The sequence below is a fragment of the Hemitrygon akajei genome, chromosome 1 (assembly GCF_048418815.1).
Source record: "Hemitrygon akajei chromosome 1, sHemAka1.3, whole genome shotgun sequence".
NCBI classification, from domain to species: Eukaryota; Metazoa; Chordata; class Chondrichthyes; order Myliobatiformes; family Dasyatidae; genus Hemitrygon; species Hemitrygon akajei.
The window spans coordinates 33,401,079-33,419,936 of record NC_133124.1 but is presented as its reverse complement, the minus strand read 5'-3'; the positions used below and the strand labels follow the sequence as shown (position 1 = coordinate 33,419,936).

Genomic DNA, 18,858 nt, shown 5'->3' with positions numbered 1-18,858 from the left:
ATATGCATGTTTTGTGCAAGAGAAATAAAACCTCCAAAATGAAGAATCTGAGCAGGTAGTTAACCTACTTCAAGACGATTCTTAGACATACTGTAGCTGCACTACCATTACGTTCCTGTTAAAAGTAACATTGCTTGAACATCTGATAGTGTTACTTGATCTTGTTAGGAAAGTGTGATTGGAAAATAACCTATGCCAAAGCACCTTGGTCAAGCAAATGTCTACCAGTCATGATACACTGTCAAGTCTTCATCCACCATCTCCTCAAGGATGTGGAGAATGTCAATTGAAAATGTACACTAGTACCATTGCTAATTTGCGTCAAGCTATCTTGAATGATTAAGAAAAAAGTTAAAATTAAACCAAAAGGAAACAACATATTAAACATGCAATCTAAACATTAAGAAATAATGTGCAATGCAAAATTATTTAACACCGCATGAAAAATTGTAAGAGTGCTTCTGCAGGTGCTCCAGATTATACAGGCATACAATAATGCTATCATGATAGAGTAACTTGTCAGAAAGCTCAGTCAACTGAGAACTCAAAGCTCAACTATGTCATAGCCTCCCAGAATGGTTTATCCCATTGAATAACAAGTCTACTGCATTCCCAACACAAATATGTCAGAAAACATTCTAGATTAGAATCAGAACCAGTTTTAATATCATTGGTATATGTTATTAAATGTGTTGCTTTGCGGCAGCAGTACATTGCAATACATAATAAAAACTGAAAATTACAAAGTGTATATATAAAATGAAAGTTAAATAAGTAGTGCAAAAGCAGAGGGAAAATTACTGAGGTAGTGTTTCCGGCTTAACTGTCCATACAGAGGCGAAGAAGCTGTTCCTGTAACATTGAGTGTCCGCCTTTAGGCTCCTGTACCTCCTCCTTGATGGGAGCAATGAGAAGAAAGCATGTCCTGGTGATGGGGGTCCTTAATATTGTATGACGCCTTTTGAAGGTGTCCTAGATGCTGGGGAAGCTAGTGCCCATGATGGTGCTGGCTGAATTCACAACTTTCTGCCGCTTCTTCCGATCCTGTTGAGTGGTGTCATAGCAATAACCTTACACTCAACGTTAGCAAGAACAAAGTGCTGATCGTGGACTGCAGAAAGGGTACAATGAGGGAACACAACCCAATCCTTATAGAGGGATCAGAATTGGAGAGAGTGAGCAGTTTCAAGTTCCTGTGTATCAATATCTCTGTGGACCTAAACAGGAAGCAACATATTGATGCAGCTATAAAGAAGGCAAGATAGCACTATATTTCATTAGGAGTTTGAGGAGATTTGGTTTGTCAACTAAAATACTTGAAAACTTCTACAAATGTACAGTGGAGAGCATTCTGACTGGCTGCATCACTGTCTGGTATATGGGGGACTTCTGCACAAGATCGAAGTAAGTTCAGAAACCTGTAAAACTAGTCAGCTCTGTCATGGTTACGAGCCTCTGTAGTATCCAAGACATCTTCAAGGAGTAGTGCCTTAGGAAGGAGGCGTCCATCATTAAGGGCCCCACCACCCAGGACACGTCCTCTTCTCATTGTTACTGTTGGGAAGGAGATACTGAAGTCTGAAGGCACACACTCAGTGATTCAGAAACAGCTTCTTCCCCTCTGCCATCTGATTTCTAAATGGACATTGAACCCACGTTATTTCTGGGTTTTTTTGCACTACTTTTTTTAACTTAACTATTGAATAGACATGTATATACTTAATGCAGCTCAGTTTTTTTTCTCTATTTATCTATTATGTATTTCATTGTACCACTACTGCAAAGTTAACAAATTTCACAATATATGCTGGTGATATTAAATCTGATTCTGATCCCCATGAAGTGGCCCCTCCATACCAGATGATGATGCAAAGAGTTACAATGCTTCTCATGGTACATTTGTAGAAATTAGCGAGTGTCTTTGGTGACGTACCAATTCTCCTCAAACCCCTAATGAAGTATAGCAGCTGTCATGCTTTCTTTATGATTGCATCGATATGCTGGGCCCAGGATAGATCCTCAGAGATGTTGACACTCAGGAACTTCAAAATGCTCATCCTTTCCACTTCTGATCCCGCAGTGAGGACCGGTGTGTGTTTCCTCGACTCCCACAACCAATTCCTTGGTCTTACAGATGTATCAAAAGCCTCTCCTCACCACACATTACCTCTGTTTTCTGAACCAACTACCTCATCTTCAGCACTATTATCTACCTTTCCTACAATACTCCTTGCATTGAAATATAGACAGGTCAGGTCACTACTCACACCATGCTCAACCTTTTGATTCCTAAACTTTGTCTGAGATCTTACCATCATCTGCCTCCACATCCTCCTGCAACTCTTGTTTAAACACCACCATGTCGGGAACTGTATGGTCATGCACTTTGGTAGAAGAAATGAAAGGGTTGACTATTTTCTAAATGGAGAGAAAATACAAAGATCTGAGGTGCAAGGGGATTTTAGAGTCCCTGTGCAGGATTCCTTAAAGGTTCATTTGCAGGTTAAGGCTGTGGTGAGAAAGTCAAATGTGATCGTAGTATTCATTTCAAAAGGACTAGAATATAAAAGCAAGGATGTAATGTTGAGACTTTATAAAACACTGGTGAGGCCTCACTTGGAATACTGTGCACATGTTTTGGCCCCTTATCTTAGAAAGGATGTGCTGAAACTGGAAATGGTTTAAAGCAGGTTCACAAAAATGATAACGCGAGGAAATCTGCAGATGCTGGAAATTCAAGCAACATACACAAAGTGCTGGTGGAACACAGCAGGCCAGGGAGCATCTATAGGAAGAAGCACTGTCGAGTTAGTCCTGACAAAGGGTCTCGGCCCAAAATGGCAACAGTGCTTCTTCCTATAGATGCTGCCTGGCCTGCTGCGTTCCACCAGCATTTTGTGTGTGTCACGAAAATGATTCCGGGATTGAATGGCTCATCATCTGAAGAGTGTTTGAAGACTCTGGGCCCATATTCACTGGAATTCAGAAGAATGAGAGGCAACCTAATTGGAACTTATCAAATGTTGAAAGGTCCTGATAGAGTGGATGTAGTGAGGATATTTCCTATGGTGGGGGATTCAAAGACCAGAGGGTACAGCCTCAAAACACGTGGGCATTCTTTTAGAATGGAGAAGAGGAGAGTGGTGAATCTGTGGAATTTGTTGCCACAAGCAGCTGTGGAGGCCAAGTCTTTGTGTACATTTAAGGCAGAGGTTGATAGACTCTTGATTGGTCAGGATATGAAGGGATACGGGGAGAAGGCAGAGATTGGGGCTGAGAGGAAAATTGGATCAACCATGATGAAATGGTGGAACAGACTCAATGGGCCACATGGCCTAATTCTGCTCCTATATCTTACAGTCTTATGGTATGATTGTTGCCCTTTGGAAGCAGGTGGGAACCTCTGACTGCATCAGTGAGAGACCAAAGATGTCCTTGAACACTTCCACCAGTTAATTGGCACACTTTTTCAGAGCTCTGCCAGGTACAGCACCAGGGCCTGACATCTTGCGAGGCTTCATCTTCTTGAAGGACGTTCTGAAGAAGGTCTCTGAGACTGAGATCACAGAATAACCAGATGCTGTCGACTATTGATCTGCTAATGCAAACCAATAAATTATCTCAGGCTTTCATCACCACACTGTCTAATATGCCTCTTCGCTTTGCTGCAAATCTGATCATCCACATTAATTTCTGTTGAACTACAGAGTCAACTTTTTTTAGAGGAAAAAAACAGCATTGCCACTATGACAATAGACATTACGCAACATAAATTCTACCAGGTCCACAGAGGGTGGACATCTGAAAACGTTAACAGTAGTTCAGCAATTGTGCTTAACTGCAGTGATTCTGCAGGATATGAATGGAAGTCTACATAAACACCAACCTACCATGTGGGTGTTCTTCTATTCTTTTCAGTGCAGGAAATAGCAACAAATGATTTTGAGAACTATCAGTTAATTTTTCCATTATTAAACAACATTTCAGTGTTTTGGGAATTTTCAGTTTTTTAAAGTTTTATTTTAATAGTACTTGCCGAATTTTGAATGTCAGAAATATTCAGAGTGTTTGACAACTTGGAGAGTTCTGTATTAAGATGGAGGCATGGTTTAACTGAGTTGTCAAAGCTTATTTCACCTCTCTCATGGGTGGGCTGGTTTAAGTTGCACAGGATCTCACTGTACCGCTGCACACCCTTTTGATTCGCAAGTCTTTGCCGCAAGGCGTTCAGCTGACTTTCCAGTACACGTTCTGCTTCCAGGATTGTTCCAGATCAGTTCAAAATGGATTTGGAAGTCAGCAGACAGTGGGGCAGCTGACAGCTGAGAGTAAATTCGGCCTCAGTTTGTTCTGTGACTATGGCATCCTCAGTTAAAAATACCTCACTAATTTCTTAACACCATTCAGTAATTTATTGTTACAGTCGAACTATGTGACCTGAAACAGATTTTTTAAAAACATTGCTCCTTTCATTTATTCCCTATCACTTCAATCCACACTGTAATTATCATGTTCCTATTAAGTCCAGATGTTGCTATTTCCCTTATCATTATATTATTGTTTTAAATAAAATAATACCTCCCTATGGTCTATTTTCTCTTTCTTTACATATTAATCCATGTGGTAGATATTTTTAGGCTTGTTTTTAAATCTGCTTTCTGTGCTTTTCATGTGCAGCAGAACTTGATGCCCAAGGCTCTCTGAGATTGGGCCTCATCCTTATTAGCATAAATCTGCTGAACTGTGGGTGCCAGTCAGGCAGCCAAAGTTTTCTGCTCTCCACCATGGAAATTTGCTTTCTCCGCATCATTGGCTGTCACGCTTGGGTAGGTCCATGGAGGTTGCAGGGAGAACGAGAGGCAGATGACATAGTGAGGCGATGACCCACGGAACTAGTATGGAGTACTTGTCTTCAGATTCTGACATGCCCAGTCTGGCCTTTGTTGGAAGTTCTCTAAAGGACTGTGGGTTAGGCAGTAGCAAGAGCATAGAAAGCCAAGGGATCAGCACCCCTGGGTGCTAACACACATTCAAGAAATAATGACGTTAATCATGCAAAATGCTGAATGGCCATTCCAAGTAGATGTTAGCAAGTGACAAACAGCCATTCAAACTGAAGTGACCATTGATTGTAATTAAGCAACCCTAAATACAGGACAGAAAACACTCTTACTGGTTTGTTTGTTTTTTTTTTACACATTAAAGTAAGTGAAAGGGCTCAATGTTTTCTTCCCCACCGTGTCTTTTGCTATGCAGTCTTTCTTTGCTATAATTCTACATAGCTTGTATCATAATATTTTCACTTCCAGTAATGAATCAACTATTCTTCCTATCACCTTTTGCACTAATCTCTGTTGCCTCGACTTTTGTCTGTAACCCATTATCTATTGGAATTCACAGTCATGATCTTCCCTCATTGCACTCAACCTTGCACTCAACGTCAGTAAGAGCAAAGACTGTGGACATCAGAAACGGTAGAACAAGGAAACACACAGTCCTCAAAGAAGGGATCAGAAGTGGAAAGAGTGAACAATTTCCAGTTCCTGGGAGTCAACACCCTGGGCCCAAATTACAAAAGCAGTTACAAAGACACAGCGGCAGCTATATTTCATTGGGTGTTTGAGCAGTTACGCATCAGAGACACTCACCAAAGACACTCGCAGATCTCTACAGACGTGCCGTGGAAAACATTCTGACTGGCTGCATCACCGTCTGCTATGGGGTAGTGGTGGTGGGGAGGGGGCTACTGCACAGGATCAAAACGAGCTGCAGTGAGTTGAAAACTTAGTCAGCTCCATCTGTCACAGAATTCACTAAGATGGAAGTTTATCACGGGTAGGGAGAATGAGGCAGGAATTGCTGTTTAAGAGACTTAAACTGAAGAGGTATGTTAATTCTGTTGTGAAATGGAAATTTCATGGTCTGGAGTAGTTGAATCTTTCACTCCATAATTATAAGAATTTGCCGTGGTCTGTTTATGATGTAGTTCATCCACCATAGATATGCTACACAGTACAGAACTGACAGACTTTGATTTAGAATGAAACTATGTCAAAGTCTATTACTGAATATGTCTATCCCTGCTATTTCCAATGAAAACTCCTGAAAGTGGTGGAAGGGATGGAAATTTGAGTGTGTTTGGGGTAAGGGTGCAGAGCTGGTGATTGGAATGAGAAATTAGCACAGCCTTTCAAAGGATTCTGTCCTGGAAATTCATCCACATTGGGATTTGCACTAATTGTACTGTATAGTGATAGCTGTGCATTAAACTTGACTTCTGAAATTCAATTTCATTTAAGCAATGGAGTGCAATTTCAGAAGGTCCACCAGAAAGCTCTAGCTACAGCTTTGCCCAATAATAGCTGATTCACTGGTTTACACTGCAGATGTAGATGTAAAAGTGCCAAGGGAAGAGAGAAGAAATAATCTTTAGGTGCTATTCTGTCTTTTAACACGACTAATTTTATTGTTGCTGCATAACCAAAGAACGCAGATGAGTCTGCTCTACCGACTTAAAGCTGAAATCATAATTGATAGCCATATTATTAATGATCCAGTGGTTCTATCTGATGAGAGACAAATTGTTTTTGAAGTCACAGTATGGTCTATTCACTTAGGCGAATCAACACAACACAGGTCTCTGCTTACAGCAATATTTGCTCTCTTTTTAAAGATTAACAGGCTAATTGAACTGAAACGATTTTGCTATATATCAGATTATGACTCAATTACATACTTTGAAAATAAAGAAAATACTGCCACTTTTTGTAACTGGAACCCATCACAGAAAAGGCTCCATACAGAGTATTTATTTCATGGCATTTAATACTGAAATCGATGGCCTGTCGGTACTGCACACCAATAACATTATCCTTCCATTCAGTCTCAAACTATGAGATTTTGAACATAAAGATACCTTGAAAGTTTAATCAGATGTAGGTTCCATGTACACCCATACAACTGTAGGTGGCAAGCTTGATCTTTAAAGTTGGCATGCATTGGTTAAACAACACTTCACAATGAAATTGGATAAATGACATGAGATGGCACAGACCTTGCATTTGGTAACTGTAAGGGCCATGGCCTGGTTGAGGTGCATTAAAGCTTGAACCATAATTTAGAAATCCCGTTGGGCCAGGAGACTGTGTTTGAGTCAATCCACCTTCAGTCTTGATGCCTGCCCATAATGCACCTATATCGGTTAATGTCATCAGATCTGTAGATTCTCATTTAAGTATATTAGAAACAGAAGAGTTATCATTTGATGTAAACAATGCTTAACGTCAAGCAAATTAGAAAATCTGTTGTTAGCTGTTGAAGTCATTCTGTGCAGTAACTGACAAGGCAGAGAAATATATTTTTTATTTAAACAACTTGTCTGCTTACCGTAAGATGGTATTCCATAATGTTGGCCGGGCTGTGGGTAAGTTGCATAAGTTGCTGTTTGCTGCATTCCTGTGGCATATGGAGACTGTCCATATGATGCCATGCTTTGTGAAGGTGGAGTTGGGAGAATGTGTGGATACGACCTGTGATTTGGAATGAGAAGAAAATGGTATTAATGCATAAAGCAATTCTTTTAATAGCTAATTCTGCCACTTAGAGTATTGAATAAGATAGAAAACCATTTTTCTCCTGAAGAATGATAAATCTGCAAAGGAATGCATTGTAGAAAATTGTAGTGTTGGGGTTCAGGACATGCAAGTAAATATGATAAAATAAAAGGTGCTGACCAGGAGTCTGAAAAGTCCTAATTTATAGAATAAAAGAAAACTTACTTGGAAGGATAAATATGTGGAGAGAAGTGATGTGTTTCCCTTGGGCTAAAACCACCACCAATTCCTGAAAAGAATTTGAAAACAAAATAAATCACACAATCCATTCGGAACATTTATGTATTTCAGAAATTATTTGATAATGTTCTGCAATATTATATGCATGCTTAAATAAAAATGTAAGAACAACATTTTTGATTTCTAATCATGCTCAATTGTTAAATTTATTCCACCATACCACTAATATATATATAACATACAGCTAAAGGCTTTAAAAAAAAATCCCCATTTTCTTCACTCCTTTGCCGAGATCAGATAAGTGTGCACTTCAACATGTTATTAAATGGCTATCAGCTTTATCCAAAAACCTTTACCTTCACCAAGAATGCAAAAAATATATGAAGGTTTATGTATTAAAACATTTTATTCATAACAAAAACAATTACTTATAAGAACACGCTGTGCAATGTTTCTTCAATCTTAGATTCATAATCAATGTACAGCATTCAGTTAGATTCCTTAAAACCAAATGAGATCTGTTGCCACTCATTTAGTCCCAGGAGTGAGAATTGAGGGCTTTCCTCCCTCAGAGGAAGAGGGAGAACCCCCTGCATGGGCAACAGCCGGTTCTTCAAATCTTCCCACCCAGGCTTGAGCCCTGGAGAGGACACAGTCCACCAGAGGCGCAAACCCATGATCCCCTGGGATCAACGGCTACCTACTCCTCCCTCAACCTGGCTTTTTCTTGTCCAGCAACGGAACGACTCTATACGGTGGTCCTTCCCCACCAAACCCATGTGGTGGCTGCACCAAGCTTCAGTGCATTGCTCAGCATGTGTTCCTGCAGCCAATCGGCTGCAATCCTCCATGGACATCTCGATGTAGACACCATGTCCTATTTTATTTCCACTGAGTACAGTTTAAAAAGGGCAAATGATTAAAGGCGACCATTCTACAGCAAGTTTGGCTTGCTGTTTTAAAAATTGCTTAGATACTGCAATTAACTTCAGTATCACTACCTCTAGCAACTAACACAGCATAGACGAAGCAATTAATTTATAATAACTGAAGTAAGTAGATTTACACGGATGTTGCCTGGATTGGGGAGCATGCCTTATGAGATTAGGTTGAGTGAACTCAGCCATTTTACCTTGGAGTGACGGAGGATGAGAGGTGATCTGATGGAGGTGTACAAGATAATGAGAGGCATTGATCGTATGGATAGTCAGAGGCTTTTTCCCAGGGCTGAAATGGCTAGCACGAGAGGGCACAGTTTTAAGGTACTTGGAAGTAGGTATAGAGGAGATGTCAGGGGTAAGTGTTTTTTAAAAACGCAGAAAGTGGTAAGTGCATGGAATGGGCTGCCGGCGGATACAATAGGGTCTTTTCAGAGACTCCTGGACAGGTACATGGAGCTTAGAAAAATAGAGGGCTATGGGTAACCCTAGGTGATTTCTAAGGTAAGGACGTGTTCGGCACAGCTTTGTGGGCCAAAGGGCCTGTATTGCATTGTAGGCTATCTATGTTTCTATGAGGAACTCTATGATCTAAGAGGGCGTGGCATCTGCAGGGAGCACATTGTGGCAAATTTCAAGAGTGTAGCACATATCTTTAGCTCATTAAACTAAATGAAGGTTATTTTTACCTCCATTTTGGGAGATAATCTGCCAAACAGGTTGCTGGCTGTTGCAGAACCCGCTTGGTTTTCCCTGAAATGGATGGAAAAGGGAATCAGATGGTGTCAGCAAGAAAGACAAATTTGACCCCAATGCACAGAAAAACATGAAATACATTCCCACAATGTGCTGCACAATACTGTATTTGTGAACATGGAGCGGAGAGAGAGCTTGTAGATCTAGTGGGAGTAAAAGATGTTGGGAATAGTGTGAGTAGAGCACTGCCCAGGGAGGGGGGTGTTGTGGGACAGGTGGCAGAGTAGGAATGACAAGGGCGGGAGGTGGTGCAGGTGCAGACACACCCAGCCCTGAGACACCAGGCAGAATATTTCATTCCAACCTATTGGTTTATTGATCATGACAAAATGTCTCTGGTGCTCCCTGCTCCCTCCCCTCTCCCTTCCCTTTTTGCCAACCATGGTTCCATTCCCCTTCCTCTTCCCACTCTCAGTCCAGAATGAGACCCATATCAGAATCAGATTTATCATCACTCACTTATGTCATGAAATTTGTTTATTTTTGCGGCAGCAGTACAGTACAATACATAAAATTACTACAGTACTGTGCAAAAGTCTTAGGCACCACACTACTGTATATATGCATGTCTGTACATAGTCTAACCAAGGTAGAACATACAAGGTAAATGGTAGGACACTGAGGAGTGCAGTAGAACAGAGGGATCTGGGAGTACAGATATATAATTCCCTAAAAGTGGCGTCACAGGTGGATAGGGTCATAAAGAGAGCTTTTGGTACATTGGCCTTTATAAATCAAAGTATTGAGTATAAGAGTTGGAATGTAATGGTGAGGTTGTATAAGACATTGGTGAGACTGAATTTGGAGTATTGTGTGCAGTTTTGGTCACCTAATTACAGGAAGGATATTAATAAGGTTGAAAGAGTGCAGAGAAAGCTTACAAGGATGTTGCCAGGACTTGAGAAACTGAGTTACAGAGAAAGGTTGAACAGGTTAGGACTTTATTCCCTGGAGCGTAGAAGAATGAGGGGTGATTTTATAGAGGTGTATAAAATTATGATGGGAATAGATAGAGTGAGTGCAAGCAGGCTTTTTCCACTGAGGCCAAGGGACAAAAAAACCAGAGGTCATGGGTGAAGGGGGAAAAGTTTAAAGGGAACATTAGGGGGGGCTTCTTCACACAGAGAGTGGTGGGAATGTGGAATGAGCTGCCAGATGAAGTGGTGAATGCGGGCTCATTTTTGACATTTAAGAAAAACTTGGACAGGTATATGGATGAGAGGGGTTTGGAGGGATATGGCCCAGGTGCAGGTCAGTGGGACTAGGCAGAAAAATGGTTTGACACAGCCAAGAAGGGCCAAAAGGCCTGTTTCTGTGCTGTAATGTTCTATGGTTCTATAGACTCCACAGCTGCCTGTGGCAAAGAATTCCACAGATTCACCACTCTCTGGCTAAAGAAATCCCTCCTTATCTTCATTCTAAAAGGATGTCCCTCTATTCTTAGGCTGTGTCCTCTGGTCTTAGACTCTCCTGCCATAGGAAACATCCTCTCCACGTCCACTCTATCAAGGCCTTACACCATTTGATAGATTTCAATGACGTCACCCCTCATTCTTCTGAATTCTAGAATACAAGCCGAGAGCCATCAATCACTCTTCATATAACAAGCAATTCAATCCTGGAATCATTTTCATGACCTCTGAACCCTCTCCACTTTTAGTACATCCTTTCTAAGATAAGAGGATCAAATCTGCTCAGAATACTCCAAGTGGGGCCTCACCAATGCTTTATAAAATCTCAACATTACTTCCTTGCTTCTATATTATATTCCTCTTGAAATGAATGTTAACATTGCATTTGCCTTCTTCATCACAGACTCAACCTGCAAATTAACCTTTAGAGAATCCTGCACAAGGATTCCCAAGTCCCTTTGCACCTCAGTTTTTTGTATTTTCTCTACAGTTTGAAAATAGTCAACATTTTCATTTTTCTACCAAAGTGCATGAAATGGTATTCCATCTGCCATTTCTTTGCCCATTCTTCTTACCTGTCTAAGGACTTCTATAGCCATTCTACTCCCTCAAAATGACCTGCCCCTCCACCTACCTTCATATCGTCTGCAAACTTTGCAACAAAGTCACCAATTCCATCATCCAAATCATTGACATACAAGGTAAAAAGAATCGGTCCCAACCCAGACCCCTGAGGAACACCACTAGTCACCGACAGCCAGTCAGAAAAGGCTCCCTTTATTTCTACTCTTTGCCTCCTACCAATCAGCCACTGTTTTATCCATGCTAGTATCTTTCCTGTATTAAGCTTGTTAAGACGCCACACGTAAGGCTGTTACGCAGCCTCGTGTGTGGCACTTTGTCAAAGGCCTTCTGAAAATCCAAGTACACAACATCCACTGATTCTCCTCTGTCTATTCTGCTTGTTAACTCTTGAAAGAATTCCAACAGATTTGTCAGGCAAGATTTTCCATTCAGGAAACCATGCTGACTACAGCCTATTTTATCATGTGCCTCCAAGTATCCTGACACCTCCTCCTGAATAATCAACTCCAACATCTTCCCAACCACTGAGGTGTGACTAACTAGCATATAGTTTCCTTTCTTCTACCTCTCCCCCTTTTTGGACTGACATTTGCAATTTTCCAGTCTTCATGAACCATTCGAGAATCTAGTGATTCTTGAAAGATCATTACTAATGCCTCCATGATCTCTTCAGCCACCTCTTTCAGAACACAGTGGTGTTCACCATCTAGTCCAGGTGACATCAGATCTTTCAGTTTCCCAAGAAGTAATAAGTATCTCTAATTATTTGATATTGGACAACAGTTAAAGGTCTTTGACAGCAATGAGTTATCAAATACCTTCAGGGTGGGTGGAGTCTTGGGATCTGCTGGCCGAGGTCTAGTTTCCACTTACTCCACTTTGCTGCAGAACTAAAATGCTGTCTACAAGAAGGGTCAGAGCCGTCTCTATTTCCTGAGGAGACTGAGGTGTCCTTTAACATCTGCAGGACGATGCTGAGGATGTTCTACAAGGCTGTGGTGACCAGTGCTATCATGTTTGCTGTTATGTGCTGGGGCAGCAGGCTGAGGGTAGCAGACACCAACAGAATCAACAAACTCATTCGTAAGGCCAGTGATGTTGTGGGGGTGGAACTGGACTCTCTGATGGTGGTGTCTGAAAAGAGGATGTTGTCCAAGTTGCATGCCATCTTGGACAATGACTCCCATCCATTCCATAATGTACTGGTTAGGCACAGGAGTACATTCAGCCAGAGACTCATTCCACCGAGATGTAACACTGAAGTCATTCCTACCTGTGGCCATCAAACTCTACAACTCCTCCCTAGGAGTGTCAGACACCCTGAGTCAATAGGCTGGTCCTGGACTTATTTCCACTTGGCATGATTAACTTTTATTATTTAATTATTTATGGTTTTATATTGTTATATTTCTTCACTATTCTTGGGTGGTGCGGCTGTAATGAAACCCAATTTCCCTCAGGATCAATAAAGTGTGTTTGTCTGTCTGTCTGTCTGCAAAAGGCAAATGTGGCTGCAGAAACGGGTTAGGCAAGTTCAGGCAACAGGCCCAATCAGGCACATCCCACCAAATGACAGAAGGATAGAAACAGAATTCATTGGAATGCAGTGCATATCGGACTTGTGGTCACGCAAATGCAGACTAATTTGTCTTTAAAAAAAATGGAAGCTGGCAAAAAATAAAAGCAAATGCTAAATACAAACACATTCTCTTCTCCAGCAAGCCAACCCCCTGCCAGGCTCTCCTCAGCCTAGGCCTGATCCCATACATCTCTACAATTTTCCACATTTCCCCTTTATCATCAGAATTTGATCCTGTTTCTATTAAACTCCTGACATCATCAATAGGAGCTTTCCTTGGTTTTGACCCACAAGTGATGTTTAAAAGTCTCATGGAAGGTAGAAAAGTGTGGAGGTCAAAACATCAAAGCATTCTCATTATTAGGCAGCATCTACCAAAATACATACAGGCGAAGTTTGCTCTATGGGGATGTGGGACTGCATTCCTAGATAACAGGAGGTTTCATAATTTTCTATAAAGCAAAGCTGCGTCATCAATGCACACAATAAGAAAGGCAAATTGGAAATAATGGGTTAATTTCACACACACACACACACACACTTTCTTAACTAAACAGCTCTATCATGGGAGTCACTTGCATGCGGAATCAAAGTCATTTACTTTTTACTTATAGATACAACAGGATAACGGGTCCTTCTGGCCCAGTGAGGCTGGGTTACGCATTTGCACTCATGAGACCAATTAACTTACTAACCTGTACATTTTGGGAATGGGGAGGAAACCAGTGTTCCGAAAGAAAACCCACATAGTTACAGTGAGAACGTAGAAACACTTACAGACAGCAGCAAGACTTGAACCCAGGTCTACGGTGCTATAAAGCAATTACACTAACTGCTATGCTACTGTGCTGCCCCCAAGTAATGCTACAATCATGCATTTTCAAAACTAATGGCTAAGGTTTTTCAGAAATTCATGGGCATGATCTCCTTACGTTGACGACAATCAAGGCTTTGGTTACATACTCAATCAGAATCAAGTTTATTATCACTGGCGTGTGATGTGAAATTTGTTAACTTAGCAGCAGCAGTTCAATACAATACATAATCTTGCAGAGAGAAAAAATAAATAAAATGAAACAATAATAATAAATAAACAAGCAAATCAATTACATATATTGAATAGATTTTAAAAAAAATGTTTAAAAAATAGAAATACTGTATATTAAAAAAAAAAGTGAGGTAGTGTCCAAAGCTTCAATGTCCATTTAGGAATCGGATGGCAGAGGGGAAGAAGCTGTTCCTGAATCACTGAGTGTGTGCCTTCAGGCTTCTGTACCTCCTACCTGATGGTAACAGTGAGAAAAGGACATGCCCTGGGTGCTGGAGGTCCTTAATAATGAACGCTGTCTTTCTGAGACACCACTTCCTAAAGATGTCCTGGATACTTTGTAGCTAGTGCCCAAGATGTAGCCAACTAGATTTACCACCTTCTGCAGCTTCTTCCGGTCCTGTGCAGTAGCCCCTCCATATCAGACAGTGATGCGGCCTGACAGAATGCTCTCCACGGTACAACTATAGAAGTTTTTGATTGTATTTGTTGATATGCCAAATCTCTTCAAACTCCTAAAAAATATAGCTGCTGTCTTGCCTCCTTTATAACTACATCAATATGTTGGGACCAGGTTAAATCCTCAGAGATCTTGACACCCAGGAACTTGAAGCTGCTCACTCTCTCCACTTCTGATCCCTCTATGAGAATTGGTACTCAACATAGAAATGTGCTTACCATGTAGTGATGATATAAGATATTAGAACAAAGTTTCAGATTTTGTTGGTGGTGAGACATGAAATTCCTTTTAATAAAATGTTGCACCTCACCAACTTGTCAAATATTGTGGCCATGTAATTGTTGGATCTTTAGTGATGTAGCTTAGAAAGTAACATTCTTAAAGCCTGGAGGAACTCCGCAGGCCAGGCAGCATCTATGGGGAAAAAAAAGAGCATTTTGGGCCAAGGCCCTGTCTGGCCTGCTGAGATCCTCCAGCATTTTGTGTGTGTTGCTTTGGATTTCCAGCATCTGAGAACTTCCTGGTGTTTATTTTCAGCCTTCATATATCCTGAGAGCAGCAATTGTGTTGGGTATGATAAGTTAATCACAGTGCTTCCCTATAACGATCCTTAAAGAAAGCACTTAATTGAATTCATGATCCTTTGAAATCTTCCTGAGCACAACCCTCTGCTGAAGTAATCACTATAGTGCCTTTCATTCACTCAGAATCATTGGGACTTACCAGCTACTCAGAGCAATGAATCTATTTTTAATCAAGAATTGTCATTTTTTCCTCTGCGACTTTGTTACTGTGGCAGGAGTTCATTGAAGAGCCTCCTGTCAGTCGGCACAAACCAGTCAATGCCAATGGTCAACTTTGTGCAAAGGGTTGAAAATGATTTCATTGAAGTCCATAGTTAAGGTTTGTTGAAGCCACAGTTGAAGTGCAGAGCGTGCTTCAGATGGTAATCTCTCATCATGGAATGACTGCAACTCAACACCAATCACAGCGATCTGAGAATGGCCTGTCATTTGCCCACATTAAATCCTCGTCTCTGTGCCCATGAAATGGAATCCTTGCCAATCTCAACAAATTCAATTGGCTGACAGCACATCTAATGACCTCATATTGCCGTCTGCCAGGGCCCTGTTCCACTGGTACCTGGCGTACCTATTCCTCCGCTTCCTCCCACGGAAGTAAGGAAGATTATTCCCTGATGGCAAGTTGTGCATGAGGCAGCAGGTGTAAGTAAATACCCTCGGGAAGCTATTGAAGGGTTAACTTGTAGCTGTACAACCCTGGAACTTCTGGGAAAATCACTGTATGAGAGCTGCAGTGCAGATCGGAGTCAGGAACCAATAGGTGGTGATGACAGGCTTGTCCCCAAAAAAAAAGCAGCTAAAATACTCCACCCCAAAACTCCACTGTGTGGATGATCAGTTGAAATATTGGAGACAATGTATACTGACCAAGATACATGACAACGACTGTGGTTATTGTTCTCATTGTTAGCAAGGAATCAGTTGATCAGTGGTTGGTTGGGGAAGGGTAACAGCCTCACAAATTCTTAATGAGGGTTTGAATCAATTCTGGCAGAAATTATCACGCTCTGAACCTTGAGTTGCCTCAAATAAGTGGATGTCCCGATTAACCAATAGTCCAGTTAACTGAAATCCACTACAAACAAATAAAAAGTGCAAGGGCGCATATATACATGGTCATTACATTCAGCAGTATGAACTCTTAATAAAATACAAACAAACAAGGCGCCATTGCCACTCTTGTGGGTTTCGGAGACCCTGTTCAATATTGAATAGGGAATGCTGCTGACTGGCACAGGACTATGCCAATGCTAACACTCTGTGGAGAAACGCACCTTCACTATTGAACATGGAGGGGTGGGTGGAGTTGGGTAGGGAAGCCCCTCAAACCAGGAGTTTAGTAAAAGGTTGATCATCACTCTTCTAGGATGCCCTGTGTAGCTCAATCAGCAACGTTCATAGTAAAGTTAGAGGTCTTGTGAAGAAGTGGTGGCACACTCATCCAAGTTGACTGCTTGACGACACAAGTATAGCAGCAAACCACAAAGTTGCCAGCAGCATCAGTGAGTTAGTCAGTTAAAAGCACAGCTGCAGTAAATTGATTGCAAAGATAAGATGGTTTTCTTTGAATGGCCAATGATCTTTCAAAATCAGATAAATTTTGCCCAAATTTACCTGGCGACAGTCCAAATGAATTCTTCTGGACAGATGCAGCTAACGTTGTCTGCACCAAATATCTGCAGCTGCTTTAACATACACTGTAACCACAAATGCTGGGTCAAATTTCACAATTCTCAGAGTCTGAGCATGTTTTTGTGATTGATTACTCAGCATCAATATTCAGTCACATAATGCTTAGAAACAGAGCGCGGTGTGATCAAATTTTTAGACAATCACTTTTGTCATATTCCCAGCACATATCAACCATTTACATTAAATGTTCTGCTCCCATCCTCACTGCATCTCTATTCTTCCCTGCAATCATCGCCAGAAGTCATTTGTAGGTGAGGCCGCAAGAGGCTTAAAATTAATTTGGGGCCTTTCAGACCTTTTCAGCGGGTTGCAATCATAATGATATCTTAGGTACTTGGGAGGGACCAACACAAGAAGTGAGGTGTAAGCAGAGCGGCCATTGTTGGAGTGGATAGTGTTAGAGGGGCCAGGCTTTGCCTGAAAGGGCTTGGGCAAGAGCTGGGGCAGGCTAGAACTTAAACTTGAGAAGTTATATGTATATCAAGTGTTAGGCAGGATGGTAGTTAAGCCACTGGAATGCTCTTCCTGGGAGATGTGTGCATTCAAGGTACCTAGGGGTCTTCCTGATGACTACATCTGCAGGAAGTGCATTCAACCTCAGCTCCTGACTGACAAGGTCTAGGAACTGGAGCTGGAGCTGGAGCTGGATGTACTCTAGGACCATGCAAGAGGCTGAGAACTCATTAATGAGACATTTACTGAGGTGATCACACCCAAAGTCAGGCTTCAGAGAGTAGATGGGTGACCACCAGGAGAAGTAAGAGGAATAAACAGTCAGTGTAGGGTTCCCCTGTGTCCATTCCCCTCAGAAACAAGTATACCCATTTACATACTGCTGGAAGGGGGGAATCACCTATCAGGGCACAGCAGCAGCAGCCAGCATAGTGGCAGTGTGTTTGGTGATGTCAAGCAGAGCAATAGTTAGGGGGAGGGACAGGAGATTCTATGGCCATGAAAGAGATGCCAGGATGATAGTTGCCTCCCATGTTCAGGGTATGTCAGAGCTGCTGCACCAGATTCTCTAGAGCATGTATGTCAAACTCAAGGCCCGTGGGCCAAATCCGGCCCGCGGTGGAATTATCTTTGGCCCGCGAGATAATATCTAATTACTATGAAAGCTGGCCCCAGTAATCGAAGCGCCTATGGCGTATGATATGGCTAATGCTGAGTTTATTCAGGTACCAGGTTTTCAGGGTTTTTAGTGTTTATTTGGCAGTCTTCTTCATAAGAAACGGAATTTGTAAAGTGAAACATTTTGTAGTTATAGCAGAGACTGAGACACATGAGAGCAGGCTGAAAAAACGGAGGCAACGAAAGCTGCGTTCGCACGCGTCCGACTGATCCGGCCCGCATGAAGCTGCATTTTGCTCAATCCGGCCCATGACCTAAAATGAGTTTGACACCCCTGCTCTAGAGGAAGGATGAGAGCCAGAGGTCATGGTGCACATTGGCACAAATGACATGGGTAGAAAAGAGGATGAGGACCTATGTGTTGGGTATAGGGAGTTAGAGAAGAGGCTGAAGAACAGGACCTCCAAGGTAGTAATACCTAGATCATTCTCAGTACCTTGTGCTACCCTGGGCTGAAATAGGATGATAGTACAGATGAATGAGTGGCTGAGGGACTGGTGTAGAGGGCAAGGTTTCAGATTTTTGGACCACTGAGATCTCTTCTGTGGAAGGTATGATCACTACTAAAAGGACTGTTTACACCTAAACCTGAGAGGGAACCAATATCCTTGCAAGCAGGTTTGCTAGAGCTGTTAGGGAGGGTTTAAAGTAATTGGCAGGGGATGGGAACAGGAGTGATGGGGCCGTTGGTATACAAGTCGATGCAGTGTGCAGTGAGACTTTGAGGAAGGACAGGAGGGTGATAGGGCAAAATTGCAGTCAGTGGGATGAGTTAATGTGTAACATGGGGATAAAAATCGAAAAGGGTGATGAATACAGGTCTGAAGGTATTATATTTGAATGCATGCAGTATACCGAAAGCAAGAGATGATATTTTAGC

At 41.7% G+C, this 18,858-nt stretch overlaps 1 protein-coding gene across 3 annotated transcripts in view; it reads right to left on the bottom strand.

The window, feature by feature from the left end:
* Positions 1 to 18,858, bottom strand: part of eya1 (EYA transcriptional coactivator and phosphatase 1) — a 191,619-nt gene that overhangs the window by 148,530 nt on the left and 24,231 nt on the right. For 2 of the 3 annotated variants that reach the window (XM_073040646.1, XM_073040654.1), the window contains 3 exons: positions 7,779 to 7,842; positions 7,387 to 7,529; positions 7,055 to 7,177 (listed from right to left, as the gene is read on the bottom strand). In XM_073040646.1, the coding sequence (XP_072896747.1) occupies positions 7,055 to 7,177; positions 7,387 to 7,529; positions 7,779 to 7,842 (330 nt within the window). The remainder of the gene's footprint in view (positions 1 to 7,054; positions 7,178 to 7,386; positions 7,530 to 7,778; positions 7,843 to 18,858) is intronic. The other variant, XM_073040663.1, reaches the window with a different exon arrangement.